The following is a 16,291-nucleotide window of genomic DNA, read 5'->3' as shown; positions in this document are numbered from 1 at the left end:
TTTCGGCCTTTGGGGACCTGGGTACAGTGAATAAATCTGGGCCTGCCTGCCCTGTCTGATGCTAGTAAAGCCCTCAGAGATAACAGTGCTCCACTCAGCTCAGCCGCTCCCTCCAGGGGCCTCCTGTCCATCATGGGGTAAAGGCCAGCTGTGCAGATGGGGGGGAGCAAATTGATTTCCCACTGCTGGTCCAGGAGCGTCAGCAGAGGCTGGGAAGGTCTGTGTGCTTGGTGATTTCCACACAGGAGGGAGGGGCCAGGCTTCCCCTGCCTTGGTTGCCCCCCCGCGTCTGTATGGGGTCCAGGCAAAGCCAGCAGCCCATCCCCACACCCCAGCTCTGAGCACAGACCCCACCTGCCTGAACTGGGCTGAGATTCCAGCCCAAGTGAGGGAACCTGATGGACAAACCTAGAGGCCAAGAAAGCTGGACCCTGAGGGCATGTGACAGAGAAGCCTACAGGAAAGGAGACAGAGGCCCAGAGACAGACAGACAGAGATGTAGAAAGACAAGACAGGTAAATGAGAGAAACTGACAAAAACAAAGAGGAACCCAGAGATGAACCCAAGAAGACTCAGAACACACAGACACACACACACACAAATACACACACACACGAAAGAGGGAACGATAGAGAAGCAAAGGCAGAGATTTAAAAAAAAAAAAAAAAAAAAAAACATCAGCAACAGAAGCACAAAGTGACGAAAGACAAGGACCTTGGGACACAGAGACAGAGAAGGAAAGAGAGAGAGCTAAAGTCAAGGAACTAACGAGGGCACATTTTGCATCCCAGCAAAGAGGTGGGCAGGAGATATGCACTCGCTTGGTTTCATCTCTGCTATAAGTCAGAAACAACAATCTGCCAGAGAGAAACAGTGCAGAGCACACCCAAGCCACACCAGCCTCTCGTCCCCCACTAAGTGCCTGAGCCTGGAGCCTTTCTCCAGAGCCAGCAGGGCTGTTCTGGGCCCAGAGAAGCCCGCTGCCTGGCTTTTGCTATTCCTGTTCTCTGTCAGGGATACCAAGCCCACCCCAGCATTTCTATCTATAAATCCTGCCCATCTTTAAATTCCATCTCTTCCAGGAAGCCCTCCCTGACTTGCCCTCTCCCTGAACACTCGTGGGCTCTCCTTCAGAGTATCATGTTCTCTCTGAGGGGACCTATTCTTATCTTCCATCCATCTATTTCCTGTTCTCTCTGGAGCTCCTCAAGCAAGGGCAGGACCACAGGATTTCGGTGCTGGTGACCATAGCGCTATTGATTTGAGGATTTGTCTTCATTATCCGGTGCCTCCTGTCTGTGAGCCTAAAGCAGGGAGTTAATTAAAATCAATGGTGAATGAAAAAACAAGTACAGGAAACCCTCCACTCCCCAGCTCTCAGTTCCCAGCCTGCTCTGGGCTATCCCTGCTGATGTCCCTGTGGCAGCCTGGAAGGGGGACCAAGGAAAGAGGGCTCCCCAGGTGCCACACCCTCACCCTGCCCTCTTAGGTGGTCCTCTGACTGTCCCTACCTCACAGATAAGGAGATGAGGCTCAGGGTGGTCAGGCAGCTGGCAAGTAGAGGTCACCTAGTTCTCCCAACACCAGGGCCCAGGACGGAGGGAGGCTCTGAGCCTCTCTGGCCGCCACTGGGCCCATCTCTATAAGGACAGGCTCCCTGGCTTTGGGGCCACTTTTCTACTTGTCCAGGCCCTGACTCCCCAGGGCCCAGAAGAGTTTCCAAAACAAAGGAAGAACCTGTTCCTCTGGCCGTGCCTCAGCTTGGGTTTGGAAGAAGAGCAGGTTCTGTGTGAACAGTGCTCCCCACACCAGGGCCCACTCATCCTGTGTCCATGGCAACCAGCCTCTGACAACCCCTCCCCCCATGAGTCTGTCCCTGGCTCAGGCTGAGGCCACCGGCAGCCTGGCTCCTCCCACTCGAGTGTCCTTCAGGGGGAGGTTGTGAGGAGGCGCCTGCTTGGTGGAAAGCCCTACGCTTCTGGAGCGGGCTGACCACCGTCCAGGCTTCTTGTCTCTGCACAGTGCTGTGTCCTCTCCTGGGGATAGGTTTTCAGAAAGCAGTCAACATGTATGTACTGAGTGGCGGCTTGGCCCAAGGCCCAGTTGGGGGCTGAGGGAAGGAGCCAGATGCTGGTTAAGATGGGGCCCTGCCCTCAGGTAGTTCTGGAAACAGTTGGGGAAGTGAAGGCAATTGTAGGAAAAGAAATGCAATGCCAGATGTGTCTGAGAGGTGCCAGAAGAGCTGCCCGGGCAGTCGTGGGGAGATTGAATGACAACCTGTCTCCCATCCTTCCCGGGGTGGGAGAGACTTTTCAGTAGAGGCACAATTCAGATGGGTTCCTGGAAGAGGAATTGGATTCGAATTTTTAAAAATACTTAAAGGCTGTATAGCTTTATAAACTTGCAATGCGTTTTGTCCTGCCTGATCTTACTGGATTGGTAGTTACTAATGTCCCCATTTTACACATGAGAAGATTGAGGTTCAGAAAGATGAAGGAGCATCCAGGGCAGAGCCATAACTCAACCCTAGATACTGGGAGTGAACAGAAATCTTTCTCTCCCACACTGAGACCCCTGCTTCTGACAGGAAAAAGGGCCCAGAGAGAACCCCAGAAAGGGTATGGAGGGGAGACACAGCAAGAACTGGTCTGCCTGGACGGGAGGACTTCTGAGGGAGCAGAGCTGTTAGGGTGAGCCTAGACCATGGGTCCCCTGCATACCAGGTGAGGAGGAAAGAACGGACAGGCCTGGGTTCAGATCCCAGCTTGGCCTTCAAACGGCCTCTGAAAGCATCTAGTGCCCTCAACATCCTATGAAGCACAATTTGGGAATCTAAGCTCCCTTGGGAAAGGTGAGTCCACCCTGTGAGATTGGCCCAAGCACCGAACACCGTGACCCCAGAGGTCAGCCCTGGGCCAGAATGTGGGCTATGAGTTCAGGACACCCCCTCAAGTAAAATAGCTCCTGTTTACCAAGCACCTACCATGTTCCAGATACTGCCTGTGTTACCTCTTGTAATGTTCACAACAACCCAGAAAAGCACCCATCATCCCCCATTTCGTGGGTGGACCTGCTGAGCACAGAGAGGTGAAGAAACTGGCCTAGAGTCACAGAGCTGGAAAGTAGCAGGGCCAGGACACAACCTGAGGCTGTCTGACTCAGAGCCAGTGCCTCTTCACCACCCCACATTTCCCTTTTGCTGCCACCAAATGGAGCCCCAGACTAGCAAGGCATCTCAGTAGGATTTCAGTCTGCCGGCCCGCCCCTCACCTGTCCCAATGGGGACAGCTCTGTGACTCTTCTGCGCAGCCGAGCCAGGTTGGTGGGCTGGGTAAGGCTAATTGGGGATGTCTATGCATTCCCCAGGGCCTTATCCTCTTTCCTTTACATTTAAAAAAAATTGTTTTTAGTATGCAAAATTTTCCACCATCTGCTTTGCTTTGGCAGAATGTTTGCTGAAAATATCTCTCTTCCTCTCTAATTCCCATAATTTCTGGGGGCTTTGGGAGCCTCCAAGCAGAGCAGCAGCAGCTCACAAGTGCCTCCCAAGTTCACAGACTGCCGGCTGTCCTGTGCCAGGCAGGCAGATGTTGTGTGGCCCAGAAGTCACATCTCCCCACCTTTCAACCAGAGAGGGGCATTGGGGTCTCTGCACTGACAGAACGAAGCTGACCTGAAGTTGAATCCTAGAATTTAGACCCAGTGTAGCTGTCCAGGTTGGCCTCTTTTTGTGTGTGATAAAACCCTGAGATGCCCAGAGCCACAAAGAGAGGTAGTGACAGCAGAGCCAGGAAGCAGATCCCCCAAATCCCAGTGCAGGACTGTGAGGTCAAGTGGCCAGCATCATGCCAGTCCCCGGTGCCGGCCCAGGCAAGGTGTCTCCATAGGACAGCAACTGCCACACCTGTCCTTTCAGGCAGTCAGGAAAGACTTTCTGAAAGGGATGACTTCCCCCCACCTTTATGTGCCAAAAATCTGAGTTTCCATGGTGACAGTCAAATCGCAAATCCATCCAAGAGCGAGCCAGGGGAAGAAAAAAAGAAAAAAAAGTTGGCCTATCCCCAGAGAAGTGGGCATGGCTGGCACTGGGGCTGTCCACTGCTGAGGATGAAAGCTGAACAGAGTCGGGCAGCCCTTCTGGGGCCTGATGGCAAAATCTCAGGGATGCCAGGTCCTCAAGCAAATGGTCCATGGGCTCAGGCCACTGGAGGGGGAGGCTCTCCATCCTCCCTGCATCATGGCAAAGCTCAGGTGAATTCATTTGATGATGCTGCCTTCTTGGGGAGGCTCTTGGGACCAGTCTTCCCCTGGTGTTTTCCCGTCTTCAATCTGAAAAATTAGGCGTGGGCAGAATACAAGCACTCATCACCGAGCCATCCTAGCCTCAACCGTTGGGGAATGAGAGAGGGTAGAATCAGCGTTCAGATACACAGAGTGGTTGTTTTTTTTTTTTTTGAGGATGGAAGAGCAAGGGCCAAAAGATTTATGAGCCTAAAAGCTTTGTTAATAGACCTGGAAGATTTATGATCACAGCTGCTGTGCAGGGAGAAAGGTAGCGACGGCAATCGAATGGCAAATTAGCCAAGGTTTGGGTTGTACATTTGGAGAGGGAGGAAGAAGATAAACTTCTTCCTTTGCTGCGGGAGGAATATCTGGGTAAACAACGTTTGTGTTGCGCTGTATCCAGGGACATGCTCAGCAGTGTTTTCTTGGTGTGCGGCTGACTTCCTTTGGTTGTTTCTTTTGAGTGGGGTTTCTTAGAGCAGATTAGAAATGGAAATGGGTTTGCCCCCACAAAGCCCTCTATGCTGAGGGCCTGGCCCTAGCTCAGAATCCCAGACACGATGAGCAAAGATGCTTGAGCCGAGGAGGACGCATCCGAAAGGAATGGGTCTTGTCAGCTGGCTGGTTCTCTGCTCTCTGATGCCTTTGTGAGCTCATTGTCATCCGGGGCTACTCTCCCCTTTCACAGCTGTAGCCCTTTGGGGCCCATAAAAGGAGACAAAGAACAAGACAATTGACCATAACTGGGAGATTTTGTTTTTATTCTAAACCTTGCACAGCATAAGTACCACATAGGATCTAAGCAACGTGGCACCCGAGCCCGCCTCCAGGGTTGGTGTTTTGGACAAGACATACCTCTCACACCAGAAAGTGCTCTCCCAATGTAGCACAACACAATCTCCTTTCACTTTAAGCCCACGCCCATTCCCAACCTAATGCGGTGACCAGGTATGACAGATGACAAGAAGAGGGCGAGGGTGAAGAACTGACCTAGGACATCCTTTCTCATTGTCTCCTATTGAGTTCTTGGTATTTTGTGCCCTGTGGCACCTGCCCATTAGCACCAAAGGATCCAGGCATTATTTTAACCATAGAGCCCCATGTCCCCCCTGCTGCCCTGGCCTCATGTCCCCCCAGCCCCAGAATCACAAAGGTCTTGCATATCAAGCATGGGGGAGATAGAACATTCCAAGTGAGGAAGGATGCATAGATTATCCTTAATCATCTCTGCCAAAGAGATGGGGAAACCGGTGTGCAGATCAGTCACCACTCTCCACTGTTTAACAGGCTGCTGGACACACACACACACACACACACACACACACACACCTGCCCCCACTGCCGGGAGTGGGCAGGGAGGGCAGAATCCTCCCTGATTCCTTTTTAGCTGCCCAAGGGAGACACGGGGAGCCACTTGCTGCCTTCTGCCCACCTCCCACTCCCTCTGTCTGGGGACCCACGGGGTTGGTGTTTAGTCAGTGAGTCAAAAAATATGTAAATGCTTATAAAACTGACGCCAATGAGGTCCTGTCTCAGTGGAATCATGATCAAAGAAATCCAGTCAGGGACCTGAAAAACAATTGCAAAGTAGTCAGACCTTTACTTGCATTTCTGAAATACTATGAAGGGGGCATATGGACCACCTGTCTTCATCCCAGTCTCCTTTTGATTCAACATCACAAAAGCCCAAGAAGCCAAGGCAGGACTCTTCCTGAGGGCAGGAGAAGGAAGGCAACAGAACAGAAAAGGCAGAATCCTTGAGAGACAGAGAAGGAAAAGCTTGGGAACAATCACATTACATCACTCTTGCCCCACCCACGGGGGTCAGGCCCTGCAGAAGGAGAAGCACACCAGCCTCGTTCCAGGTGCAGTTTGGCCCCTGCCCTCCAGGAGCTTTGTGTCCTGCTGGAGGAAACACACATAGACCAGGAAGCACAAAGTGGTGCAGTCATAGCAGAACGCACAGGGCATTCAGCCAGCCGAGCACAGGCAATGGGGAGGGCTTCCTGGAGGAGGTGGTGTTTGCCTGAGCCAGGAGAAGAGCGATGGGTAGGGCATTCTGGGCAGAGGGAAGTGAGTCATTGCAGGAGGTGCTGACTGCTAGTTTGGCAGCAGCTCCAAGCCGGTGGGACGAGAGGAGCCTGGAATAGGAGAGCAGGTAGCGTGAGATGAGGTAGGACAAGTAGACAAAGGGTTTGATCCTGTAGGTTACGGGGAGCCTTTGAAGACAGGTAACTGGGACTCATGTGTTAGCTGGAGCGTCCCCTGTGCAGGGCAGCAGTGGGGTGCGGGGGCGTTGCCTGCAGGTGGGGCCGAGTGGGAGGTTGTCATAGGAATCCAGGCTGGAGATAATGAGGCCTAGAGCTCAGCATTGATTCAGGAACCATTTAGGAGGTGAAACTGGCAGGACATAGGGATAAAGGAGAGGGTAGAGCCAGTTAGTCATCAGAGCTTCATGAAGCACCTACTGTGTGCCAGCCACTCTGCTGTGGAAGTACAGGGTCGAGAATATCTTAGAACTGAAATAGCAACCAGCTCTGGTTGCTTGGTCTGTGACTTGTTGACTCCTTTAGCCGGAAGGTGACACTGGCTGAATACATGAAGGCTTTCCAGAAGGCTCTAGATTCGGGTGGAAACTACATGGCATAGGTCCTGCCATTTCCCCTCCAATACCCACAGTGGATTTCCCTACCTGAGCAGGCTCTTCTTCCTGCTGGGCCTTAATGCGATCTCTGGATTCTCCTCTGCATGCTGCTCCAGAAGGGGCCTAGGGGATCATATGAAACCTCTTAACACCCTTGGTACGTAGAGATTGATTTTCTTTCCTATCTCATCTCCCACCAAATGGGTCCCTATGGCACAGCATCGTTCGACAGACTGAATAAGATAATACTCAGTAGCTGCCTAGCACAGTACCTGGCAGAAAGTGTTCAATGCCTTCTAATCTCCCTCCGTGTCAGCATTTTGCATTCCCTGGACAAAACGCACTGACGCTTATCCCATCCTCTGACTTAGTCACCTGTGAGAGCTGCTTACCTGTCACTCGAAACCTTTCTGTGCAGTTGCACTTGTTATTATAATTATATCACGTAACTCAGTGTGATGTCAATTGATGAAAAGAGTCAGAAAAGACACAGAGTTGTCTCATTAAAAGTCTTGATAGAAGCCATTTGCTTTAAAAGCTATTGAATTAGGTATGGGCAGAGCAACTGTAAAAAAAAAAAAAAATGAGAGAGAAAAAATGGAAAAATAGAGAGTTCCGCCCTCATCTCGCTTTGCCCTTGGCTTTGAACTCTGCTCCAGTGTGAAGACCCTGAACCTCTGAATCACAGACAGCACAACGTGATACAGTGTAGGCAGGAAAGCCCGTGTGGGCCCAATCTCAAAGAAACACCCAAGCCCTGCATGAAAAGATTGGGGAATGGATGTACATTTCTGTGCTTAAAATTAAAATAGAATGTTCAACATGTGAATATATCCTGTATTATGACACCCACTGGTGATGAACCAGCCAAATATGGTTCCATTTAGTCCAGAAAAAAGGATTTCTATCATCGTGGGTGTTTACTGTGAGGGCTTGCGCTCCTCTCCTGTCTCCTGGGATTCCCACCTCATCAGCCTGGCTCCCTTTTGTATCCACCAGACCCCACTGTGAGCTACTGGATGAGCTGGGATGATAGCCCAAGCCTGCTGGACCCCAGTTCAGTTCTTCCAGTGGAATTGGAGTGGTTAGGAACACAGGCGGTGGATTAGCATCCTGGCTTCTGCCACGGTTAGAATCCTGGCTCCTCCACTTGCTACCTTGGAAAAGTGCCTCAGTTTCCTTGCCTATAAAATGGGGACAATACTGTTTCCTATCTGACGGTGTTCTGAAGCATCAGTGAGTTAGCACGTTTGCCTGGAGCATTCCATAAGGGTCAGTGAGGACCGGAATTGCCATGACTACAGAGCATTACCTGTGCCTTTCCATGTGGCCACCTACAAGCCTCAGCATTTGCACCTGCAGCAATGGGGATGGTGGACTCTCACCACAATGAGAGGCTTCTCATTCTGCCACAGGTTGGGGGTAACATATGGAGATGACTGGCCTAGGGGTGAGTCCTCCCTACTGGTGCTGATCACCCTGGGCCCGAGTCCCAGCCTTCTCACACTGGGACTCACCTTTCTGGCAGAGAGGAGTACCCTGCTGTCCCCACCCCGAGGCCATTGTTCCCATGCCCCGGACACAGGGCCAGCTGAGGTTTATGCCCCTTTGGCTTGGCAAGAGGGGAAGCCTGCCCTGGCCCTCTCTGTCCAAATGCCTACTGCTGGTGGCTGGTAGGAGTGACCTCCTGTGTTGGTGTCTGTTCTTTCCAGTGGTTTCCAGCGATAGTGACAGCGACTCAGATCTCAGCTCATGCAGCCTGGAGGATAGACTCCCACCCACTGGGGTCAGAGACCTGAAAGGCGACAAAATCTGGGGGGAATCAGGTAAGCATGAGAAGCACACAGCTGCTTTCCAGAGCCCAGTGCAGGTGGCTTTGCTGCTTCCTTGGGCCAGTGTCTGCGGAGTTGTTCTAGACCAGGGAGGAGAAGTGGGCCTGGGGCTGGGATGACTATAAGCTAAAGTCTTAGCACCGCTGAGGAGCAGGCGGAAAGGAGGCTGTGGTGTGTGCGCAGGCGGGGAGGAGGGGAGGTCCAGCAGCCTCCCTGGCCCTCAGCCTGCACAGCTGGGCTTCTTCCTCAGCTCACTATGAGCGCCCGGATGAAATGTTTGCTTCGTGAATAATGAGACTGGGAAAGTCAGGTACAAAGTTCTCCGGACTAGCTCAGCTCTGCCATGAAACTGCAGTGGGAGCCCAAATACATACTGTGACCTCTTGGGCCTCGGTTTCCTTCTATGTAGCACAAATGGGGTGAAACAGATGTTCTCCAAAGCTCCTTCTGAATTTAACATCTCTGAGCTCAGCTCTGTGACTCTGTCGTTTGAAAGAGAGTTAACTGGGGCCTTGAGGCTGGTGCAGAGAAGGCACCGGCATATGTTCCTCTCCTTTAAACACATGAAGGGCCTTCCCAGATGAAAGGACCAGCTCCATTCAGTTATTGAAAACACCAGCTTCTTTCAGAGTTACTCCAGAGGTTAGCAATGGGATATTTGAAAGACATTTTAGGGAGGCTGATTTCAGTACATAGAAAGCTTTATAATAACTGCCCCAAACTGGAATGAAATGCCTCAGGGTGCTGTCCTGGGACCAAGGCTGGGCAATCTCCTGCCAGAGCTGATAGGAAAGGAATTCCTGCAGGGGATGGCAGTTTTGGCTGGATCAGAAATGGCACATGCCTGGCACACGTACTTCCACGCCCACTCCTGTGTCCGTGGCAGACATTACTAGTTGATCATGATATGCTTTCCCACAGAGCCTGATGCAGCCTCAGAATGAATGTTCATCAGTGCAGTTTTCCAGGTGGTCAATATCAATAGGTGAAGATGATGTAAGAGATGAAAACTGTCCCTGGACTACATGATCTCTTAGGCCCCTCAGGTTAAAGAGGTTGTCTTAAGAAAGTGTAAAGGAAACTTACCTGCCAGCTTTGGTTTCCAGGGCAGGTTCTACATTCCCCTCCTTTCCGTTATCACCATAGCTCTTGAATCTTCCCTTCACACCAACTCTCAGCTATGACCACGTGGGTCTAGAGGATAGGAAAAGATGGAGTGCAGGCCCCACGTCCGCCCTCTTGGCCAGGCAAGGACTAACAGCCATATTTGAGTGAGGATCCTTTAGTTAGGAAAGGCATCAATGAATAATCCCATTGAGTTTACCAAAATATATACCCTCCCCTGACACACACCCTCATTCTGTGAGGGCAAGAAAAATTCCTCCTCACTGCTGATTTTCATGTTGGTGACTTTACTTGTTCCTTAGTGAAACGACGTGAAGTCCCACTTGGTGGCCTTTACATATCGTGGACCAGTCAGCGGTGGCCAGAGGGTAGGGTCATGCTAGAACATGACAGCCACTTGGGGGCAGGAAGTGGCGGTTCCCAGGATAAGGGGCTCTGAGCAGACAGTCCCATAGACACCCATCACAAATCCAAATGAGAAGGCTTTACATCAGCTCCTTGACAGGCTGAGATCATCCTGTCTCAGTTTAAGGTCCTAAGGGCCCAGCATTGAATCATTCAGGCCTACACATGGTCTCTTGCAGGTGGCAGTGTGGAGTCCCCCAAGATGGCACTCACTCGCCCACCCAGCCACCTCTCAGGGAGCCAGAGCAGCCTGGCCAGTGAGATCGGGACAGGCCCTACAGACCCACAGAGAGGTACCCCACCCTGGCCGGACCCAAAGGGCCCCAGTGAGTACCCAGCGGCTGCTTCCTACCCCTTGACCTCCTCTCCCTCTTCTGCTCCCCCTCTCCCAGGGCCCTTCTCTCTCACTCGACCCTCCCAAACTGGAAAGTGATAGATGAAGCTTTCAATTCTCTATGTTAACTGAGTGCTGTGCAGGCAGTGAAGGAACAGAGGTGAGCCAGACCCCACCCCTGCCTGCAATGAACAGAGGGGAACCCAAAATAATAATGGAAACCATCCCTATTCCTTCTCAGTAATTGTAACAATGCTTGTTACCATCCTCAGCTTTATAAAATGTGTAATCTTTCAAAGCCTTTCCCCATCTCAATAACAGTCCCAGTAACTCCCGTTTCAAGAGCACCCACAATGAGCGAGGCAATCCAGTCCTCACCAAGCCCCATCACGTACTTGGGCTGGGGATGGTGGAGAGCAGTCCTTGACCTCCAGAATCCTACCATGTGGCTGAGGAAGCTGAGTCTATACCCGAAACAGCCCAGGCTAGGCCAGGCCCAAATCAGAGGGAGAATTCGAGACCACTGGAGCTCGTGGCATTAGAGCCCAGCCTGCCCTTATACTGCCAAGGTCAACTTTTATTCTATCGGAGGAGTAGGCAGGAGGCTTATTAGCCCCATTTGATGGCTGTGGAAACCAAGGGCAAAAATCCAAGCTCCCATTGCCCCCCCAAGCCCACTGTCCGTGCTCGGCCAGCTTGGGAGTCACAATGGGGGTGGGGGTGGGGATGCGGAGGCCTCTTCACAGTCAAACCAGGGAACATTGTGCAAATGATGTTCAGCCCCTGGTCTCCTTCAAGAAAGAAGCCCCAGCTGGAATTGGTGCCTCCAGGGCCATAGGACCCACAGCACGCCTGGTGCACGTGTGGGTCTGCACAGCCGCTGGTCTCCAGTGCGTTAGTTGCAGGAGCCTGGGTGCACTGGCAGCCACCCCCCAGAAATCCACGCGGGAGCTCTGGCCCGCTCCCCACTCCCCACCCTCCCTCCTTTCCCTTCCCCTCCACCTCACCTCCTCCCCCTTCCCCATCTAAGTGTTCCTCAGAAGCTGCAGGGCAGGGCATAAAGAGACACAGCAAGTGGGCAGGTCTCAGGGAGAGGGGGGTCCCTCTCCCCTCCCTCTAGCCTCCTGAAATCCTCCGCAGGGGACAGTTTAGAATCAAGCAGGCCTGAATTTTAGTCCCAGCCCTGCCACCCATAGCCATGCGAACTGGGGCACACCATTTCACTCAATACGAAATTGCATTTTTATAGGTCAAAAATAATCGAACGTTGGCCATTCAATATGATTCAACCTAATAATTGATCTCTCTGCGCCCAGTTCCATGGTCGCTAAACTGTAGACCCCATCACGCCCCTCACGGGATTGCAGGGAGGGTAAAATAAGATGCAGCACACTGTGGACTGCCTACCTGAGTACTAAGTCTTAGGAAATGTCCAGTAATGAAGGGGGAGGCTGTGTGGCCAGTACATAGAAAGGATTCCAGCACTTAAGAAATAACTTTAAAAAGATTGGCCCAAAGGAAAGCTTTATATTCCCGTGTCCGTGTTTTCCTTCTGGCATCGAAGGTCAGCTGTGTTGATTATCCCAGGTTTCACTGGACACCCTGAAGCACGGTGAGCAGATGACTTACCTACGATGACGCAGCAAAGGGGAGCAGCCCTCTGCCCAGGGCGCCAGCCCCCAGCTCTCCCCGGCATCCCCTGGTTAGTTTCAGAAAGCGAAACTGCCTTCCCTGCCATCGCCTCCATTTCACTCCCAGAGGTCAAGCTGTCGCCAGGGAGGGACCCTGCCTCTGTGCACCCTATAATGACCTTTTTTTTCTCTCCCCCAAAGGCAAAGGGCACAGCTGGGGGAGTCCCCACTGCTGATGTGGCCTCTGAGGATCCCCTCTGCCTGCCCTGAGCAGAGACCCGTTTGGTGCGCGGAGCAGATTTCTCCGTGGAAGAGTTAGAGGGAGAGAGAGGGAACGCAGGCGCTGGAGCCAGAGCCCTGACATACAACCCTGACAGATGTGACCTCTGATTCAACAAACCAGTGTTTGGAGGGCTGCATTCCCTCACCCAGTGCCTTTCTGAACCCCTTCTCCCTTGGGAGCCATCCTCATCGCCGTCCCCAGCCATTCCACTCAGCCATGACCTTTATTTATTGTCCTCCCCTACCCTGTATGTAAGTTGGCTCTTGTCTGAGGTTGGGCAGGAAGGGCCTTCAGACCCACCCTGTGGGCCCCCCACCCATGTGCACTGAAGTTTCAGAGAGCACCAGGCAGGCGTTCTCCATGTTTGTATTAATGGAAGTAGAAATCCAACCAGGAGCATTATTCTTCAAAGCCGAGCTTGGCCCCAAGAGAGCGTGGTGGAGCCCAGAGCAGGTGGGGTGAGAGACTGACTCCCTCACCCTCTGCCTGCAACTCCTGGGAGTGGGGGCAGCACCCTCCCCTCACTCAGGGCTGGCCCAGGAGCTGCTGTTGAAACCTGGCTCTTTGTTGTTTCTTGAAACCCCTCTATTGGCCTCCCGGGGTTTTGTTCAGCCTCTCCCCTGCTTGTGGAGCTGAGAAGGGGTCTGGTGAAGACTGTAAATTCACTCATTGAATATCAGCCTTCCGCCAAGTCCCCAGCTGGGGCACGAGGCTCCCCTAAGCCATTAATTCATTTCTCTTCAATAGGTTCGTTGTTGGCATGAAAAATACTTAATTCAAAGCATGGGCAAATGCTTCTGGAATACCCTTCCCTGAAGAGAGAACACGCGTGTGTGTGTGTGTGTGTGTGTGTCTGTGTGTGTGTGTGTGTGTGTCTGTGTCTGCACCCTCCCATCCTTCTTGTTCTCCCACTGCCCCCACCACCCTGTCCTCAAAGGGCCTTCCTTTCTCCAGGCTCTCGGGCCCCCACCATTAGCTTTTTTTGCCCTTGCTACTGGCAGACGGTGAAAAAAAGCTCCCTGCTTCCCTAGGACAAGTTATGTTTCAGAATAAAAATAAAGATTAGGATTTGCATTGAGCCAGTGTGTTGATAAAAAGACCACAATCACTTGTGTTTCTGAGATGGATCAGTAAAGAAATGGATGGAAACAAATGTGATACACTGATTGCTGGAACATTTCCTAAGCTGCAGTGAAAGGAATGAGCTGGGTCTGTGTGTGTTAAGAGCTCACAAATCTAAAAAAAAAAAAACAACTCACAAATCTAACATTGAATGGAAAAAGCAAGGCCATCTATGTAAAAAAAAAAAAAAATTAAGTATACATACAAATAATCCAAATGAGTGATACAAACATCTGTACATGTGTAAAAAATGTTTATGAAATGAACAAGGACTTCTGATTAAATATGGTGAACTGAATACATTTGTATTTCCTCTGCCCCCAAAACCTCGCTAAAATGACATAAAGGAATGAAAATAGCATTAACCACAAAGACAACAAGATAGGAGAGGAGATGGCAGCAGATAAGAGAGGTCTGAAAACTTTGAAAAATGGAAGAATATAACTTGTGTAGTGCCAGCTTTCACTACTCCCCAAAATGTCTGTAAGAGAGAAAGCCAACGGTGAACACGCCCATTTGCTCTGCAGAACGCTCAGAACTTGGAGGGACGTTCAGGATGGGTGTGAAAATAGTATTGGTTCGCCTGTGATTGCCCTGCCTTTCCCTGACCCTGGTAGAAGACAGGGTTGAACTAGAAAAATTCTGGATTGAGGACCCTAAGCCCAGCCAAAGGCTGGGGTGAGGCAATGGTTAATGGGGAGCCCCTCAGCCCTCTTCCCCTGCTAACAGCTGGGCCTATTCTCCATCCACCCTCCTCCCCAAAGCAGGACATTATTGAATGTCTCTGGGAAACTGACCAAAGGAAAAAAATCGACAGATCCTAACGTTGGTAATTCCCCTGTCTCTGCCCAGTCACCACCGTGAGGCCCCCAGTCCACAAACCCTGGCCACATGTACAAAGCTTCCTGTTAGCTTTGGTGTATTGCCCTCATAGCAGGAATAGCCAAGGGCACCAAGAGTTGACCAAAACCAACAACTGAAATACAGAGACTCCAACACACACAAGAAAGGGGTCAGAGCACAACCGTCTAACGATATTCACCCACGAAACAGGAAAGAAATGTTATTTTTTAAAAGGAAGTGTTAAAGCTCTTCAAAATTAAAATATAATAGCAGAAATTTTAAAATGCATTAGAAGGGGTGGAAAATGAGAGAAAATCTCCCAGAAAGTAAAACACAAAAACAAAGATGTGAGGGCAGCCGGATGGCTCAGCTGGTTAGAGCGCAAGCTCTTAAGGTTGCTGGTTCAATTCCCGCATGGGATGGTGGGCTGCGCCCTCTGCAACTAAAGATTGAAAACGGCGACTGGACTTGGAGCTGAGCTGTGCCTTCCACAACGAGATTGAAGGACAACGACTTGACTTGGAGCTGATGGGTCCTGGAGAAACACACTGTGCCCTAATATTCCCCAATAAAATTAAAAAAATAAAAAAAAAACACAAAGATGTGAAAGGAGGAGGAAAAAGTCTAGAAAACTGAACAACCAGAAGTTAGGATCCATGCATAAGGCCCCATGTCCAACTAACAGGAGCTTCACACCAAAAACGGAAAATAGAGGAAATTGTTGATGAAATAATACAAGAATATTTGCTAGGACTGAAGGAAACAAGCTTCCATAGAGAAAGAACCCACCAAGTACCCAGCACAGTGCCGTAAAGCCATCGCCATGTGGATGACCCGCCATCACTAGTAGCCATGTGGCAATACCTGTAGATGAAGACGCACATGGCCTGAGCCGCAGTGTAACACCCATCACCTGAGGTCTTAATAAAGCAGATTCTCACACTCACTAGGTCTGGGCCAGGAGCTGAGAGTGTACATCTAACAAGCTCCCAGGTGACGCCTGTGCTGCCAGCGGGAGGACCACACTTTGTGTAGCACTGGTCTAGCGCAGAGGTTGTCACCACTGGCTGCTCACTGGAATTACTCGGGGAGCTTTACAAGCCCTCCTGCTGGACTCACCCCCAGAGAGTCTGGTTTAATCAACTTGGGGCACAGCCTTGACATCCGTGTTTTGTAAAGTTCCCTAGATGCCTCCAATGTGCCCACAGAACCCAGAACCACTTCCCTATAGAAATTCTTCTCCGTGGGCTCCAGGAGACGTGCACAGCAGTACGTATTTATTAGCAAAAATTGGAAACAGACTAAATACCATGGACAGGAGAATAGATACTTACAACTGTGATATAGTCAGACGATGGAACTGTCATGCAGTGATGAAAATGAGGGGCCACACTCAGCATGGGTTACTCTCACAAACAACTCTGAGCAAAGAAACAGATGGCAAAAACAAATGCACTAGAACGCTGTCTATATAGAGATTTTAAGACATGCACAGTGTTATATATTAACATATATTTTATGCAGTGAAAGAATAAAGAAACACATAGGAAGGATAAACAACAGATTTCAAGATACATCTTGAGAAGAGGAGGCATGAAATTAAGGAGGGGTTTCAACTTTATTGGTAATGTTTTATTAATCTCTGTGACAGATAGGTTTGTAATATTTATGTCTCATTATGTATTATTTTTATATGTCTGAAATCTTTCAAAATAAAAAATTGAAGGAACTGTAACAAGGCTTCTTATTATGGAACTTCAGGGACATCAGGATAAAAATCCTAAAGAA

At 50.6% G+C, this 16,291-nt stretch overlaps 1 protein-coding gene across 9 annotated transcripts in view; it reads left to right on the top strand.

Moving 5' to 3' along the window:
- Positions 1 to 13,616, top strand: part of RPH3AL (rabphilin 3A like (without C2 domains)) — a 138,700-nt gene extending 125,084 nt beyond the window's left edge. For 5 of the 9 annotated variants that reach the window (XM_019739550.2, XM_074320073.1, XM_074320069.1 and 2 more), the window contains 3 exons: positions 8,641 to 8,754; positions 10,470 to 10,616; positions 12,457 to 12,636. In XM_019739550.2, coding sequence (XP_019595109.2) covers positions 8,641 to 8,754; positions 10,470 to 10,616; positions 12,457 to 12,491 — 296 coding nt within the window. In that variant the 3' untranslated portion in view covers positions 12,492 to 12,636. Of the gene's footprint in view, positions 1 to 8,640; positions 8,755 to 10,469; positions 10,617 to 12,456 lie in introns of all 9 variants that reach the window. The other 4 variants (XM_074320074.1, XM_019739551.2, XM_019739549.2 and 1 more) reach the window with 1 other exon arrangement.
- Positions 13,617 to 16,291: the final 2,675 nt, after the last annotated feature.

This window comes from Rhinolophus sinicus, linkage group LG15, assembly GCF_036562045.2.
Source record: "Rhinolophus sinicus isolate RSC01 linkage group LG15, ASM3656204v1, whole genome shotgun sequence".
NCBI lineage: Eukaryota > Metazoa > Chordata > Mammalia > Chiroptera > Rhinolophidae > Rhinolophus > Rhinolophus sinicus.
The sequence above is the reverse complement of the archived record's forward strand: the minus strand, read 5'-3'. Positions and strand labels throughout refer to the sequence as shown.